We start from the raw sequence: 19,064 nt of genomic DNA, 5'->3' as shown, positions 1-19,064 counted from the left end.
CCTCCTCTGACCCTGCACAAAGACAGTTATAAAGAGCCTTTTTAATAAATGCTAACGCAACAAAGGCGATCCCGGAGCTCAGATTACAGCCTCCTGGTTCTGTTTTCATCACAGCTCTCTACGCCTCCCCCCAAAATGTATCTAATTATTTTGCACTTGTTTCTGCCCCTTCCTTCCTTTCTTTTCTTGTGCTGAGATGAAACCCTTGGCTTCAAACATCCCAGCCAAATGTCCTCTACTGAGTCACAGCATGGGACTGCTTTACTTGCCAATCTTGACTTGACAGACTTAAGGAACCTGGTCCCTTGATGGCCAACTGTGGGGAACGCCACCTGCTATACCTGTATAAGCAGACAGCCCTGCTTCCACTCTCCTTCCCTCTTCCATAGCCGCTGAACGACCCACCATAACCATGCTCACAGTACAGGGGTCCCAACAATCCCCGCCCAATAGGCAAGGCTGAGCACCCAACCTCAAGATATGGAGAGGAGGTGAGCTTCAACTAACAGTCTTGTCTCTGACTTGCTCCATGTTTGAAGGAGCTTGAAGCATGAAAGAAATATTTTTTTCATTCTTTCACAAAGAAAAAATTGGGTCTGCACTTAGCACTGTGTGACCCGAAGGTAAAGCCACAGTGTGTCTATGTACAAAATCGAATTTGGCCTTATCCTAGGAAAAAAAAAACGACTACAGTGTTAATGCCATCACCAACACCAACACAGACAATGCATTCTACAAAAGCATCCTTGGGAACCAGAGCTCCACACTTGGATTTTCCCATGGCTACTTCTGGCTTCTTTCTCTCCTGTGTGTCACCCATGTGTGTCATAATCTTTGCTTCTTTCTCTGTTGTTTTGCGCAGGGGCTGGAGGCTGCAGTTGTAAAGGAATGTGAAGACTATCACCTCCGGATCACAGCTCTGCATTTGGGATACCTTGGCAGCATGTGAATGCAGCCGCTATGCCATCCAATGTCCTTCTTATGACACAAGTCACTGCTCTAGCTTTCCATCCTGGGGTGAAGTCTCAGTCAGGCATGGGCAAGGAGCCCTCAAGGAAACTTCCAATTAGCAACAGTCCAGGAAAACAGTCTGTAGGAGCCTTTGCAAGGAAAACAGGGGAGCTAGACACTGTTGCTTCGCCTGTGGGCAGAACCTCGAACATGTCACATAATGGCATAGCTCCCATCACTGGACTGAGTTGAAAATAACCCCTCAATGGGCTCATGTTGTGAACACACGGTCCCTGGCATGTGGCACTATTGTGAAGGGAATGACGCCTTAAGGAGGCAAAGCCTAGCTGATAGAAATAGGTCACTAGGAGCAGACTTTGAAGGTTATCCCTGAAGTTAACTTATCTCAATCTCTCATCCTAGTCTGTCACCTTGTGAAAAGTCTCTCCTACCAGCTCTCACTTCCATGAAATCTTCTGTGTCTTCCTTACATGATGGACTGAAACCATGAACAGAAATCAGTCCTTCCTCTGTTTCTGTCCAGTATTGAGCCACAGCTACACAAACACAGCTAACACACCTGGGAAGTGTCAGACACCAGTGGAAGGCAGGTGGTTCAGTAACCCACAAAACTCCACAAGTTGAGGAAGACCCTTCTCTAGGAAAAGGTGGGCAGGAGTCAGTCCAGAGGGCAGGCAGGAGTCTTGAGCTCTAGCCTGGCTCACTGGTGATGCTTATCAAGTGTTCAGAGCCCTGAGCAGCCACTGGATCAAAGTGACACTGTGTTAATGGTGTGGGATGGAGAAAATGTTTCTTGGCGCCCATTCCTTTTCTTTTTCTCATCTATTAAAAAAAAATTAAAACAAACCACTCCATGTCCAACCCCGATAATCCTTAAAGGGGTGTAGGGAGAAACAAATGGGGGAGGGATACCTCCCTGCGGGTAATCTAGAAGCCAGCTGCATAAATACAAGGTGGTGTTAACTAATCGGAGCTTTTAAAGGGCCCATTTGGTTGAACTCCAAAAAAGTCATATGCTGGCAAATTTGAAAAAGTTACTCTGCCATTGAACATATTGCTGTCAAGGACCCAAGAGTTTAATAAATCATTTTTTTTGGAGTTTATAGCAAAATGTGCGATGTAATTATAGCAATGTATTAGTGACTGTTATTCAGGGAACCATTTAATGTGCTATGCTCACGCAGATATTTTTTTTGCCAGCTCTTGTGTTTACCCAGTGATGAGGGCTGCCTGGGTGAAAACCTTCCCACTGTTATAGGCACACACAAAACAGTCACGAGGCACTGAGCCTTGGAGAGCGAGGCTAGCTGGTTGCCCCGTCTATCCCAGGGCATATGCAGAGGAAGGAGGTGTCTAAGTCTTCCCAGAAGGTAAAGAAAACATCAGTGACTAAAAAACCGAGAGTCTGATGGTATGCAACGACAGAAACTTGAAAAGTTGATTCAAATTAACATGACAATTACTCTGTCCTGTATAAGACAGATAACAGAGGTTTGAGAAGTCCATGGTCTACTAAGAACAGGTCAACCTGTGCTGGTGAGCAGAATCCAGGACACCATTCTCTTTCTTTAATGCCTGTGGGTCAACTGTCCTGCCTGCCTCATGCTCAGCATTGAAAGATTTGAAGCCAGCTGTGGTACTCTATTCTGTCTTCCAGACTCCAAGGGAGTCTGAAGCTTCTAGTGGAAGAGAGGCCTTCATGTTCTTCCAGACTCATCACCACCATCTAGGATGCAATCGTGTGTCACCATATCTATCACCGCAGGACACAGGCAGTGCAGGGGAAATGACAGCAATCACAAGCATGGCCTGAGGGGGCCTGTGTCTATGCAGGTGATTTTTGCTGGATGTGGTGGGTGTTCATGTTCTCCCAAAAGTCACGCATGAAAACCAACCATCCCTATCCCTCAAATGATGACAGAAAAGCAACAGGACTGGGTCAAGAGGGTGGTGATGCTGTCTTAATCAGTGTTCTATTACTGTGAAGAGACACCATGACCAAGACAACTCTCATAAAGGAAAACATTTCATTGGAGACTTGCTTACAGTTTCAAAGGTGTTGTCCATTGTCATCATGTGGAGAACACAGACAGGGTACTGGAGAAGTAGCTGAGAGCTACATCTTGATCCGAAAGCAGCAGGAAGAGAAAGTGATACTGGGCCTTGCTTGGGCCTTTGAAAACTCAAAACCCACTCCCACCAACACATTTCCTCCAACATGGCCATATCTACTCCAACAAGACCACACCTCCTAAGTCTTCTCAAGTAGGGCCACTCCCTGATGACTAAGCATTCAAGGATATGAGTCTATGGGGACCATTCTTATTCAAACCACAGCACTCTCACAGAGGGAATTCAGACCCTCACAAAAGAGACTAAATAGCAAGCCAGTCCTTCCTACCACAGGAAAAGAAATGGGAGAAAGCAAAAAAAAAAAAAAAAAAAAAAAAAAACTGTGAAGCAAAGAACAGCCCTGGGCAGGCAAGGTTCCAACAGTGCCTGGTCCTCAGGTGTACTGAGAACTGAAAGAAATCAGGAGTCCTGCTCCCTGGAAGCCACCTGGCTCCAGGTTTCACAGTGTAGCCTGAGATAACTGTCCTATTATCCACCACCTATTTCTGGCCAGTGATGATAACTTTGCTCTTTAGAATACCTAGGAACCATTTCTGTAAGTCTCCAGAAAGCATCCCTGAATTCCTTTCCTCTACAAGGGATGACTCAGCCAAACCAACAACAACATATCAATGAACTACTCATGATGAACCTCCCAAGAACCAGCCTACAGATACCTGGATCTGCCATGGAGAAGGAAGAGAGCCTCCTGCTGATGCCAATGCTACTGCAGCTATGTCTTTGGAGGTCAGGAGGCCAGGAGGTCAAGAGGTCACTACTGCCCTGAATATCCACCTCCCTAGATAACCAGGCAGCCATTTCCCCTCACCCAGCAATGGCTTCATTGCCAACAGCAGACAGTAACTATTTGTTTCGTTTTGTCTTTTATCAAAAATCTTTAGAGAATTCAATTATTCATAAGGGAATTACAATCTACTGCATGCACAGAGCTCCAAGCAAAGCTGGAAGCTGACAGCTCGCTTACTAGTGACATGCATGGGTACAGGACAGGAAACAGACCCAGGTGGGCAAAAGGTCAACAGAAACAAATTCTGTGGAAACTACCCTGGAGACAGGGAAGTCTGTGGGCCCCCACAGGGCCATGCAAGCCCTCTGATCTTCCATCAAACAGCCATCTCCTTCCCAACCACCACAAAGTACATGACCAGAATCACTAGAAACTGCAAGCACCCTATAAAAAGATAAATGAACCTAAACTCCCCACACAAAGCCCACACCTCTGTTTCTTTCCCCCAGGGGGTGCCCCATACAGGAAGCAGAAACTCCAATCAGGCATATTAAAACCAGTCTTTTACTGGCTACAGGCACACACACACGCGCGCGCGCACACACACACACACACACACACACACACACACAGCTCATAAAGCCATCACTGGCCAACCTGCAGCTGCCACAGGCTTCCTCCTTCAGCCTGTATGACAGCCATCCTCAGATGAATGCACCTTTAACTGCATGGCTCACTTTATTAATGGCCTTGACCGCCATCCAATAAAAGCTTTAGCCTCACAATATCTGAAACCTGAGACAGAATGTCCACTGGGTCATCAGATCCTTTGCTCCCTCCAGGGCTCTCAGAACACACACACACACACACCACACACACACACATCCACATCCATACTACATCCACTACACACACACACACACACACACCTACACACACACATATCCACATCCATACATCCACCCCCCACACACATATCTACACACACATCCACTACACACATCCACATCCATACTACATACACCACACACACATACACACACATACACACACATCTACACACATACACACATACACATCCATACTATATACACTACACACACACACATACACATACACACATGCACAGACACACACACATCCACATCCATACTATATACACTACACACACACACCTATACACACACATCATACATACACCACACACACACACACATACCTATACACACACACACATCTACACACACACACCTCACATCCATACCTCATACACCACATACATCTCACACCCATACCATATATACTGCCACTACTCAAACACACACAACTCACATACAGCCTCCGCAAACACATGCATACACACATGCATGCCACATACATACCACATACATCACAGACACAGACACTACACATATGCCACACACATCTCACATATATATTACATATGACACACACATCTCACATACATGACCATGTACATATATACAACAAACACATATATGAGATGTGTCCATACCAAATATGCATACATAGGCACATGCACCACACCCAAACACACCCCACATATAGCCTGTAACAAAGCACCCTGGAAATTGCAGGCCTAATTGCATCAATAAGTTTAGGAGCAAAGAAGAAGGGAGTAATTCAGAATCTAGATGCTAAGACAGAATCAACAAAAGGTATGAGGAGGGTCAGTTGTACGTAGGCAGAAACACTGAGTGAGGGTCTGTCCCTAGATGTTCTGCTGCTGCTGTACTTGTGGGCATGCAGAAAACGCCATGGAAAAACACAAGGGACATTTACCCAGCTCCTGATACCCTGGGGATGTCCTCAATTCTGCTCCAAGCTCCCAGCACACTTTGAGCTTACAAAAGCCAAACGAAGCCCTGCTTTTAATGTCATGCCCCCTGGGTTGTGTCTGGATGAAAATGCAGAATGTTGTATTTGAAATAAGAGTTAGGGAAGCAGTTCTCAGGAAACAGGTTTTTAAAGAGACATCTGTGTTAGTAATAAAGGAAAAAACTCAAATTGGTAGTAACTGAATGGACCTTGTTGACCCAGCAGGAAAGCTAGCTGTACTGTCCTTTGCCCAGCCTGCAGCGTCAAATGCGACAGGAACCTTAAAGGCAGGACCTGGAGGTGCAGGATGCATACACTGGCCTAAACAGTGGCGGTGTGTCTAGACATTTGAAGATGCAAGCTGAAGAAGGGGACATCAAAGGGTTGAGAAGGCCTTAATCAATAGGGCAGATATTCATAACTAAAATGATAAGCAGCCCTTTCACAGTCCCTCAGGCTGTACTTTCCCCCCAGATAACCCTTGCCACATTGATCTCTTCAAATCAACTATCCCTTTGCTTATTTTGTTTACAAGCACAGAGTACATAGCAAATAGCTTTATTGAGACTCAGGAGGATCAAGTACAACAGTTCACGCCTGTAATCGGAGATGGTGGCAGGAGGATCACCAGGCCAGTCAGGGCTACAAGCAAGACCTTGGGAGGAGGCACAAGCTCGGCGGTACCCAGCATATATGAGGCCCTGGGTTCTACGCCCAGCACCAAAAGAAACAGGAGACCGCCTACCAAGCAGTTTTGGCTCTTGGCTCAGCTAACACTCCATTTAAGACTGTGTCAAGCCTATCCTCTGGAATGAGGGCCAGCATGGACTTCCTAAAGTCTGAGGGTCTCTCTCTAGGTTTAAAGAGACTCGGGGACTGGGATGGGACTTAGAGGAATACTCTGACTCCGTCCTCAGTCTACAGGAGAAATTTGCCCAACATTTGCAGGTCCTGGATTTGATGCCCACCATCAAAAGAGAGAGGAAGAAGAGAAAAAGGAGGAGGAAGAAAGCAAAGAAAATAGAGACAGAGAGAGGGAATAGGAGATCAAGAAACTGAGAGATACTGAACTATCCTAAGATCCTAATGTTAGTTATCCTGGAGGCCACATTGCACCTCGATCGACAGACAATCCAATTCACCTAACTATCTGGGATTGCACTAACTTCGGGTACTTACACCATTCACTCCAAACACACAGCAAATTATTTTCCTTGAACAGTGGTGATTGATAGTGGGCCCTCCAAATTCAAGTTTAGACTCTAAATAGCATGTTAACTCAATAGCCCAACAGCTCTTGGCCATAGCTCTTCTCAATTTTAGCTTCTTGTCACTTAGTGAAGAGGTCTCCCGTTGCTGAATAAAGTCATCCATTGCATGGAGAGGGGGGAGGGGAAACACTGATTATCCCTCAAAAGCTGACACTAGAAATAAGTGGACCATACTTCTTAGGAGTGTATAGCTGCCCATCACTGCCAATTAAAAGATAGAATTACACACACATGCACGCATGCACACACACACACACACACACACACACCTTAACACCCTAAGCTACTGTGTTAGCCTAGAAAACAAATTCTTCCATTAAGTAATTACAAATGTCAGATGTCACTCAAATGAGAGGAGAGAATCGTTAAACTAAAATCTTTATTTTGAAGAGCAGGTTTCAGCTTTGCTACTCGCAGTTCATGGTTTCAAACAAGATAGTTTAAAAACAGAAGTTTGTGTGTAAGAACCATCTGAGAAGTATGCTATGTGGGGAGCTAAAACAGCTTCCAAAACCTTGGCGGCCAGTAACGGTACTGAGTGGCAGTCGGGAATGATGAATGAAAGCAGCAGAAGTCTCAACTATGACATGCTAGACATCCTCAGACACTGTTCTAGCAAACTCTTGCTCTGTCCAGAGCCTCCCAGTCTGTGACATTCAGAGCACACCCTCCCTTTATATTAGGGTTTACAAGCGCCCTGCCTTCCTTGTCCACTCTGACTTGCAGCTGCCACCAGCCCAGAAAATGCTGCCAAGTGGGGGAGAGTATCGTCTCTATTTCCAGGCGTCTTCCTCTATTTCCAGGCGTCTTCACAGGGTCTGGCTGCAATCAATGCGACAGAATCAGCAAAGCAGAACTGCAAAGAAAACTGTCTGAGAAAGAGAAAGCTGGATTGGAAAGCAGATAAGCCAAATTCCTGGTGCTACACCGATCTGCACACGGCTTGCACAGTCACTGAAGGAAATCTGCTCTCCCTCATTCACTGGGGCCTGAAATGCCAACGGCCACTCCTGCACTGCTCCCTGGGGGGCTCAGAGCTGGGAGCGCTCAAGGAAGGGATTCCCAACTATGGCAATGGTTCCCAATCCATGTTCATAGCCACTGGGCTAGAAGGAGCAGCCCCTTCATCACCCTGAAATGTTCTGGGGAGAGAAGCATCTACAGAATGATGAATACGTATGAGAGGCTTTATTGACTTGGAGATGAAGATATGGAAAAGGGGATGAATGGCTCCATTTTCTCCACATATGGTGTCGGGCCAATAGCAACAGAAGGGAAGGAAGGACGGATGGCGGAAGGAAACTGGTTTTCATTGAATTCAACTCTTCCTGGAAAGTCATTGGAATAATAACACCAAGTGATGGTACAACATTACCTCACAATCGCCCGACTGGCTCTACCACCCATACGGCAGGAACCTACTGATACACTATTGGACAGAGAACTACCAAGGTCAAGACACCAAACAGCTTGCCCCTGGTCACAACCAAGTAAGCCTGGTTTAGTACCAAGCCTGCTGACCCCAGGTCTTCATTTCGATGTATAAGAGCATCAGGAAAGGCACCACTCAAAGCCTCCCAGTGGAGTTTCCTCAGATGTCCCCGGCTCTCCATCTGACATTGACACCCTTTTTCCAAGATGCCAGAAACTCTTCAAGCCAAGATTTCTAATAGTCTCCTTATGGCCAATTCCACAGACAGTCAGTCTTTGCCGTTTAGATTCCTTCAAAGTTCTGGGCTTACCATCACCCTGTTTGGTTTCCATGATGCCATATGTCCTACCCCTTTTTTTGGCTCCTGATCCTTTGGGCTTCCTGTCCATTCAGTGCCAATGCTTACATCTTGTGCTCCGTTTGCTTACATGCCTCCCATACATGGAGGTCACCCATCTGTACATCCCACTACCTTTTCCCAGATCCATATCTCTGCCTCCAAACCCATGCAAGAGACCCCATCTAGACCCACTGGACCATTGAATCTCAAGCTCTAAAGAACGCAGACCAGTTCTGTTGCCATTCCCACCCCCAATAGCAAAGTCTCTAAGCCCGTATTCTCCATCTGATGGATGGAGAATGAATATGTCCTGTATCTTTCATCAGCACCCATCCATCATGGACTTCTACACAGCATGTCAGGCCTTTCAAACATTTCATTCATGTTGCTATCTACATGATGTCACTCACACCACAGTATGTCCCTAATGGGACCCCAGGACACTGTCTCAATCCACCCAATCCACCCTCTCCCACAATATATAACTGATATTTCAAAAACCCCTCCTAGACACCTTCCAATGACTTCTCACTGCCTACAGAGAAAGTCCTGATTCTTTTTTTTCACAAGATTCTCTATTTCTTCCCTAACACTTTCCCAATCTCTCTCTCTTTCTCTCTCTCTCTCTCACTCTCTCTGTCTGTCTGTCTGTCTCTCTCTCTCTCTCTCTCTCACACACACACACACACACAGATTGAGAAATAGTTAACAATGCACCACTTAAGTTCTCCAGTGTACTTGGCAAGCACAGTCCCCTCACACCCTTCCCTCTACCTAGAACATCTCTGATTCATTATATTCATATCCAGCTCATCTTTCCGAAGTCATTTCCACCCCCATCCCCTAAGCTCCCTGTACAATTCAAGTTCTGCTCTCGATATGCTACAGTGCAGCTCTCACAGTGTCTGTCTCTAACAGCAAAGTGTGTATTGCTCCAGGAAGGAATTTTAATATTTTTCATAATTTATGTTATGCTATAATACTATACTGGTACATGAATAAGAATCAGAAATAATTATTGGTATATGTATATAAAAGAAAAGACAATAAATAATATATTATCAAATTGAATCCAGCAGCATTTTTAATGCACTATGACTGGGTAGACTTTACAGAAGAAATTCAAGGACAGCTCATCACCAAGAAATCAATGATGATAATAATTTGCATTAAAAGTACTTGGTAGATTGTGATACCTATTCCTTAGTTTAATATATATGGAGAGAGAGAGAGAGAGAGAGAGAGAGAGAGAGAGAGAGAGAGAGAGAGAAACTAAGGAGATGGCTCAGTCAGTAGAATGCTGGCACACAAACACAAGCAGCCCAGTTTGAGCCCCACACCCATGTAAAGCATCCAGGCCCAGTGGCACATGCCTAAGATCCCAGGGCTGGGGAGGCAGAGTCAGAAGGGTCCTTGGGGTTTGCTGGCCATTGTCAGTGAAGAAGAACTGATAAGCTTTGGATTGAGAGACTCTGACTCAAAAAATTAAGTAGAAGGGAGGCTAAGGAAGTCACCCAATGCTGACCTCTCAACCATAGCCACATGTGGACACAACACAAAGCAAATAAAATGAAAACTACTGAAGTATGTTTGCTTGTAAAGTACTGAGATTGTGGGCCTATGTCCACAGTTATATAGTATTTAGTGTTTTCTGGCCCATTGGGTGATCTTCTGGGTATGTAATGAACAGTATAGATCAATTTTATGTTTTCCTAAATATCAATCTATCCAGTTGTCCCCAAATTTTTCTCAAAACACCCATTTTCCCACTACAGATTTAGGATGCCACTATTATAATAAACCAAATTTTCAGTTGTACTAGGATTCCTTTTTGGACTTCATATTGAGTATTTTTCTGTTCCCTGTGTACTAATTCTATACCATTTTAATTACTAAAAAAAGTATTTAAAAAATAATGTAAAAAAAAAAAGAAAAGAAAGCTTTACAACATGTCTTACTTTTTGGTGGGGATATCCCTTAGCTATATAGTGAGTTCAAGACCAACCTGAGCTAAATGAAGCACTTTTTCAAACACAAAAAGAATAAAAATTAATTAAGGAAGTGGAGAGAATTCCTATGTGACAGATGCCTTTCTACTCAGGATTGAAAGGACATTTTTCTCCAGAGGGGTTCTGGAGAAGGTCCAAAGATAACAGACAGATATACTGACTGACACGATATTTTGATGATGTAAATGTAAGTTAGGAACACAGATGTAACCTGTCCTTCGGCACCTCTATAAGTGTACATAAGGATGGGCTCCTCCAAACGGGTGCCCAGAAGAGAGAAAGATAACTGAGAATCCATTCTAAATGGTGCTCCCTGACCCACTGAGACCACACAACAGCTTACAAGGGAAGAAAGGTCGTGTATGAGGAGACAAGGGTAAAACGATAGCAGAAAAGGGGTGGAGACCCTATATCACTAGCCGGCTTGTAATCTTTGAGGATCAGAGCGGCAGGGGAGGCCAGTGCCCCATGTAGGTGGCCCTGTGTGTCCAGCTACTGGCCCTCTTCTCAGGTGAGGATGGAACCTCAGCAGATCCACTAAATGAAGAGAGTACAGAGGGCGTTTCTTCTCCAAACCCATTATGCCCCAACTCAATAATCCTTCGGGATCATGACAGCCTTGTACATTTCCACCTTCCTGGACCCTAAGGATAAAGTTGCCATCTGAAATCTCAGAAAACTTTAACATTCTCAAGCAGCAAACCCTAACTTGTTATTCTAACAATGACCTCCAATGGCTGTAGAGGGAAAGTGTGTTCAGCTTCCACTGTTCTCTGTGATATGAGTGTGTGTGTGTGTGTGTGTGTGTGTGTGTGTGTGTGCATAAAATAACCACAATAAGCACCTATAACTCAAAGACAAATCACACACATCTTTATTTTTGCTATATGAGGCTGTCGATCTCACCACAATGCTCAGCACAGAAACAAATAACTGTCATCAATGCACTCACCATCGTGTTATTAGCTAATGACTGGCACAATCTGTGACTTAACACCAAAGAGCAATTGATATGACCTAAATTTTAACTGACTTACTCATTCCGAACACTAGCAGCCTCAGCCTCAGCCATCTGAAAATCACATCTCTAATGCAATCATCTCATCGATAAGGAGTAGGGAAGAAATTATTACTGGTCAGGGAGTTTTTCAAACCAATTCAGTCACTACAAAAGCTGATCATGTTGGTTCCACACTTAAAAGTCTGGCAAAATGCAATGTAGTTCAGGAAAAAAAAAATTGCTGCTTGTCTGTCTCCATTGGAAATGTTTTTATAAACTCTGGAGATGGCTCAGAAGGTTTTAAATGATAAATGCTGCAGAACATTTTTCATTACTGCTGTTATATATCAGCTGTTCTTTTGTTTCAAAGGGATGGAGGATGAGGAAGGGGGCTGAGAAATTCTGTCTTCCAGAGATAGCATGGCTGTCACAATCCTGATCTCGCAGCAGCTGTAGTTACCTGCACAAGACCTACACAAGATCAAGACACTCAAAATTCAGGCATCAGTTGGGGTAGATGATCTCGAGGCTTCACCCCACACTGAGCAGCTGTTAGCAGTGGATAGCGGCTGGGGAAGGGGGACTCATCCTTTGCTTTCTTTCAAGAATGTGGCCCTGGTAGGTTTCCAACACTCTGGTGGATGGCCCCACACCCATACACATACTGGTAGCACTGACTAGACTTAGTGGTTGTCAAAAAATGAAAGAGGACATAAATTTGGGATTATGTTGTGGGGAGGGAAGGAGTTGGGAGGGAGTAATGGTAGGTAAATAAGATCATATTTCACTGTATACATATATGAAATTGTTGGAAATAAGAAAAAAAATGTTTGCATGAACGTTTGTCCACCACTTACATATGTGCCTATAGAGACAAGAAGAGGGTTGGAGTCCCTGGAACTGGAATTACAGACAGCTGTAAGCCATCATGAGGGTGCTGGGCATTGAACCCCCATCCTCTGGAAGAGCAGCCAGTGCTCATAAACACTGAGCCATCTTTCTAGCCCCCAGTAAGGAAACATTTTTAAAATATTTTCAAAATGACAAGTAGTCTAAAGATGCTCTTTAAAGATGTATTCTTAGAGTAAGGGAATTTTGGCTGGAATTCCTTCATAATTAGTAAATATTTTAAATGTAAAGTATATTTTATCTATACAGTATACTACAATGACTTGATGGGGGAACTTCTGAATAGAGCTATTTTTCATACTCCTTCCTCTTTTGGAACTGACAAAATACAGAAATATTTATTTATATCCCTCACGTCTAGACTTCCACAGGCTCTGGCTATTTAGAGCCCACGTTTGGCGTTTTTAACCCCTAGCATGCATTCCTTTCTTTCATCTCTGTGACTTCTGGCCACCCTTCTCAGGGAGTCTAGCTAATCTCGCTGGTATTTCTGGGGCATAGATGGACTCAGAACACATGACTGAAAACAACAGTCAGACAGGACCACAGCCCTGAACCTTCCTTTTGCCTGGGAGATTTTCTTTTATTGGTATGGAAATGCGCAGATGTGGGATAACCTTTGCCCAACCTGGAGCATTCCTGCTTTACTCCAGGGAATTTCTTCAGGCTGATGTTTCGTGGGCTCTCCACAGTCGATTCAAAAGTCCTGTCACCGCTATCAGAATGATCTAGGTTAGCTCAAAAAAAGGAGAGATTCATTCCTTGGCCCCTCTTTCTGGCTCAGTGCCTGGACTGTCTATGAAATAGGAAAGACACTCTTACCACCACTCAGGGAATGTTTTATATTTACACAGAGAAACTCGACAGTGGGGGAAAGACAAGCCTCACTTGAAGTCCCAACTCTTTCCCACAACCCCACGCTTTTGTTTTATCTGAGCACTTTCACTTAAACCACGCTAAAAGAGAAAGGATATAAACTAGTAAGCACTTTCTTCCCGAGGTAATAAAAGTCAGTCAGAAGGCTTTACGACCTGACACCGGGAACACACATCTCCTTGCCCAGGTAAGTTGCTGTCCAGAAAACGAATTCAGAGCAGAGTTGTTGCTTGGAATAACCAGCAAAATCTGTTATATGACTGAATCTGCATCTGTTCTTAATCGTCTCTCTAGAAAACACAAATTATTACCCACCACCATCTTCCTCTCCCCACTTCCTGTCTCTGTCAACATACCACCACCTACCAGGTTACCCAGCTACATCCAAGTCTCATAATGGTCTGCCTTGAAGCCAAATCCTCCAGTGGCCACATACCAGTCTACCCTGAGCCCTGTCCTCCAATGTTCACATAACGGGTCTACTCTGAGCCCAGTCCTCCAGTGGCCACACAATTGTCTACCATAAGCCCAGTCCTCTGTAGCCACACAGCTTTCAAGAAAGATCAGACTCTTGAAGTAACTCTTGAAGTACCAAAGCCACTCTTCAATATGGGGGGACAACCAGATGCCCCTGCAGTGACTGTCCAATACTTCACTACTTTTCCTCACCCAACTGTCCCCAAAATGAACTGAGGGGAACTCAATAGAGCTCGTTTCCTGAAAAGGAGCACAGGGAAGGAAGTCACGTGACAGCACAGAGATGAGGGAGTGAACTCGTCATATTAGAACCTGAACGTGGGCAGCACCTTTCAACAAAAACCTCAAGGTCTAGAAACCATGACTCTCAAGGATATTGTCACTTAGATGAATGTCAACCTTGTACTTTTCTCTGAAGAAGGGAGGCACTTTTCAAATCTTGCCTTGTGACACCCAACAATCTGAATCACTGTTTTTCATTGCTGTGTTAATGGATGAGATCCTAAAGAATTAATAAAAATATTGTATTAAAAAATGAGAAAACTGACTCACTGATATTAGTGGTGCAAAAAGAACCCAAACCAAGTCCATCCTGAAGAGACAGATTTCAGGGCATGCACTCTTGTCTTTGACTTTCAACTACGGAGAAGGCTTTTCATACCACCCAATGCAATTTAATACTCAGTTTGTGAAAACAGTCCCCAAGTACAGTTGAATGTCTTAAGTGAATTATGAAGATGGCTTTTGCTAGTTAACCCTCAAAACCAAGTCTTTATCTTCTCAGACTTTTGTTATCCAGAGGGAATTACATGTTGGGGGTCATAGTGACATCCCTTGTTTTACTGAAACTTAACCCCTTCAGTGCCTGCAGGGTGAAGCTCCACAGTTTGCTCATAAATCCAGCACTGAGAAGAAGAAATGCCTTGTCTCCAACAGACAGGGCCCACCATGCATAGGGCACCAGAGAACATAGCATTTATTTGATTAAAATGCTGCAAAGATGTTACAGAAATTGCATCCAATTAGAGGGTGACAGTGCTTAACATAGACGCATATCCCTAAAGTTACCATTCTCAAACACAGTCCTGGGTAGTTAATAATAAGGCTTGGTATTGTTAGCAATGTGCTAACCCCAAAGCATCCTTATTCCTGGCTAAATCATGCAAGCTCCCTTGAACCTAATGCTATCTATGTCTTGATGCAACTAAGGCAACTGTGTGTGGTGTTCAAATGTGCACTCACTCAGTGACTAGTCCCGTGACTCACAGCTTCCCTCTCGATGCTCCTGGACAGGTAGAGCACTGAAGCTTGGCACATCCAATTCTGCATCTGGAGCCTTCACCTCCCTCTAATATGATCAGTTTCTCAACACTACTTTTACATCCGGCAATAAATAAAGTGAATGCATATGCTGCACTGCCTAAGCAGTGTGAAATGAATTTGTCAGGTGGCTTCAACGAAAACAAAGGCCGAGTCTATCACATGATGCCACAAATCACCAAGCTGCAACCTTTGTTTCTTCCTGTCCCTGTACCCTTCCCTGTCCAGGACAAGAGCTGATACTTCTTCACTTTTACACAAGAGGAACACTCAAGCAACAGCAACACAAAGAACCCTTGGGAGCATGTGACCACAAGAATGCCCTGAGAAAACTTCGGTGGCCTGAGATTTATTGGGATTGCAAATATCAGACACTGCCACCTCAAGCATGCCAGTCTCTCAGATCTGTGTCACACAGTTGAGCCTTCTCACCTCATTCTACACTCCATTCTTTGTAACGCTCAACACAGATGGGGATAAATGATAGACTGTGGGTCCACCAGAAGATGACCAGGATGGCCTTGGCATGGACCTTCTGCCATCAGGCCTGTCCTTTGAACTGGGAGGGAAATCAAGGAATGTTGGTGAAAAGAGGGCAAACAAGTCTGTGGGTGGGGAACGGTGTGGAATGGGCAGTGCAGCTTGCAAGGCTGAGGGAGGCTCCTCCTCCTCCTGAGATTTACTCTTGGGGTGTCCTGGAAGATCAACGGTGAAACTACAAAAATGCCAAACTGACAATAACCCAGAGTTAATTATTCTTGAGATAAGTTCCAGGTTTATAAAACCAATTCTCCTGGTGGTGATTTGTTTTCACATTTTAAATTTTACAGTGGACTGTGGGTGTCTGAGTAATTGAACCCTGGTGTAGAAAACATCCGTGTGCAGTCTGGATAAGCAGATGAGACAAGCAGATGCTGTTACTCCTAAGCTTTGCTATTCGAAATCACAGTATTTCATTGCAAACGTCACAGAAGAAAAAAAAAAGAAAGAAAGAAAAAATGTCATTGAGCAGCGTTGGCAGCCTCCACAACAATCCACCGTTTTCTTGCTGTTTCTTTCTAACCACTGATAAAAACTCTTTGAAGTGGAAGGGTAAATATTATCATGTGATAGTACTTGGACCCAACTGTGCAAATACAACTGCATTGTGTTCCGCTCTGGGGGCTCCAGGCTGGTCACACCACACAGACAGGGTTGCTATGGAGGAACCAATGTGCTTATTCAATAAGCCCAGGAGCTGGTCAGGATACATCTTGGCTCTTACAGCGAGCCACCTCTTAATCCCCCTCACGTAGACACATGGAGTGTTAAGGGAGGAATTCTGGCTTTGGAAAATGTGTTTCTGTGGTGCTTGGAAGATAGGGCCATCACAAATAAGCCCTGAGGACCCTCACCCCCAGCAGTTGATTGCAACTGCCCCCTGTGGCATGCTGCAGCAGGATCCCAGAGGAGGGTAGGGAGAACAGCAGAACCCGGGGGGGGGGGGATGAGCATCCCCCTGCGCAGCCAGGTCCGGTGCTGAGCTAAAAGCCTTACACCCTGGCACCCCGAGACAGCATCCGCGGGTGGGGTGCAGCTCCCCGCAAAGCACCCCTCGGTGGCTCACCTTGCCCGGGAGGGGTCCCGGCAGCAGCAGCTTGAGAGCCTGCCTCTTCAGCTCCACCAAGCGGGCGTTGCAGTTCTCGCACCACACGCCGCGGTCTGAGCCGGGGGAGGAGCCGCCGCCGCTGCCCGAGCCCGGGGATCCAGTGCCAAAGCCCGGAGAGCCGCCCAGGGATCCCGGCGAGCTGGTACCGATGCCCGGAGACGCGGGGCCCGGGGAGCCAGTGAAGGAGCTCGGGGACGAGGTGCCCGAGCCTGGGGACGGGGTGCCCGACGAGCCGAGCGCAGAACCCGCGCCCTCAGGGGTGGGCCGGCTCCCTGCGCGAGACTCCTCGTATGCTTTGCGGTACCAGCTCTCGGGCGAGAAGGGCGCGGTGGGCTTGGTGGGAGAGCACACTTCATTTACCTGCAGGAGAGACACACGGAGTCAGGACCGCGAGGCCACCGATTCCCGAGCTGTGGGCTGGGGCAACTGTCCTTCAGGCACTGCTGAGAACCTGCCCGCCATCGAACTCCATCCCTCAAGTGGCCTGTCCTTAAGCGACAGGCCACCCACCCCTGCCAGGGTGACCGCGCGCAAGTCCCCCTCCATTCCTCCTGCAAGGGCTTGGGAGGTTTGGGTATCCTTCGGCTTCTTCGAGAACACCCAGAAATCCAAAGCCCCGCTCTTTCAAACCCGGTACCCACCCCAGCTAGGTACAGGATCCTGGAACACCCACCAAATCCAAGGGGTGGGTGACTTCTGGGTGTTTACTCATTCTGGGCACAGCCCTCCGCGTCCCGCAGGTAAATGAAAAGGGCTCCCCGCTCCGGGGCAGCGAGCCGAGGGAATCGCAGAGGAATTCCGGGGAAACGCTCCCCTTCGGTTTAACTCTGCCCTCAAGTCCCAGAATACTACAAAAGTTAAGGGTGCGGGAAAAGGGAAGGATTGAGGACCGAAGACATTCCCGAAGCTAGGCGAGCTGCAGACCGGCCTCCACGCGTGCACAGCCCCGCCGGTGGAGACGCGGGTGCACCCAAGAGCGGGGAATCGTGCGCCCGCCGCTGGTTCCCGGGAACCCGCGGAGGATACCCGCCCCATGGGTCCCTAGGAACGCATCTCCGCGTAGACGCCGCCACAACTTACCCCGTATTTCTTGCCCCTGGTGGAGACGGCAAGCCTCTCTTTATTTCCAGCTACCGAATTCATGGTGGCTCTTCGAGGAAAAACAGGGGGTCTAAATGTTCCCACAAGGCGACATCCAAAAGGTCTGCCAACCCAGAAGGCGTCCCCCCTCCTGGTAGGGGTTGGTCCTCAAGTCAAGATTTCTTAATTGGGGGGGGGGCTGGGGAGGAGAAAAGCAAATGGACCCCAGAAGTGGTAGCACCAATTTGCAGGAAGGGTTGGAGCGGCTGGTGATTCTCAAATAATGGGTTTCCTCATCTCTCTGCCTCCTCTAGCCATGCGTCCTCTTTTCGGCGTCACATCCAGATCGCTGGCATTTTCCTCCGCCGGCCAGCGCGTTCTCAGCCAGCGGGGCCAAGAGGGAGGAGGACGGCGAGGACGCAGGGAAGGTGGGCGAGCCCTCGCCGAGCGGAGCCGGCGATGGGAACTTGCCTCCTTCCCCGAGCTCGCTAACTGAGTTCAAAGAAATTCTCCCAAAATATAAGGATCCAGACTCGGGGAGGAGCCTCTGCGTGTCGCCGAGCCAATATGCGCCGGCCCGTTTTTCTCCTGACAGTTGCGCGCAGGGCAGGGAGAGGGCGGTTGTGCGCAGCCGGCGAGCAGCCCGCGGTCAGGACGCGCGTGTGCGCCCGGGCGCAGCGCGGAGCCTAGGGGACCGCGACCCCGCCGCGTCGGAGCCCGCCGGGCCGCCGCCGCCGCCTCGCCCGCCGCGATCCATTTACGGCGCGGCGCTCGGGCCTGGCATCGCCAGGCGCAGCCGGGGCGGGGGTGGGGTCGTAAATCTGGCTCCGGGCGGGGAAGTTGCAGGCGAGGGGCCCGCGGCCGGGGGGCTCCGGGGTTACCCGCGTGCGAGCCTGCAGCTCCAAGACGGCAGAGCTGCGCGCAGACAGGGCGCCCGGGCGTCCCCGCCCCCCCCCCCCAAGCAGGTCTCTTCCTGGCAAGGCGTACAGGTCTGCCTTTGAAACGCCGTGCAATCCGATTGAGTCACAAAC

The 19,064-nt window shown here is 47.1% G+C and overlaps 1 protein-coding gene across 1 annotated transcript in view; it reads right to left on the bottom strand.

The window, feature by feature from the left end:
• The window catches only part of Kif26b (kinesin family member 26B), a 395,922-nt gene extending 377,691 nt beyond the window's left edge, over positions 1-18,231 (bottom strand). Inside the window, exons 1-2 of the mRNA XM_051186394.1 lie at positions 18,034-18,231; positions 16,912-17,313 (exon numbers count right to left, since the gene is read on the bottom strand). Of these exons, the coding sequence (XP_051042351.1) occupies positions 16,912-17,313; positions 18,034-18,096 (465 nt within the window). The 5' untranslated portion in view covers positions 18,097-18,231. The remainder of the gene's footprint in view (positions 1-16,911; positions 17,314-18,033) is intronic.
• Positions 18,232-19,064: the final 833 nt, after the last annotated feature.

The sequence above is a fragment of the Phodopus roborovskii genome, unplaced genomic scaffold (assembly GCF_943737965.1).
Source record: "Phodopus roborovskii unplaced genomic scaffold, PHOROB, whole genome shotgun sequence".
NCBI lineage: Eukaryota > Metazoa > Chordata > Mammalia > Rodentia > Cricetidae > Phodopus > Phodopus roborovskii.
This window is presented reverse-complemented; position numbering and strand designations above follow the sequence as displayed.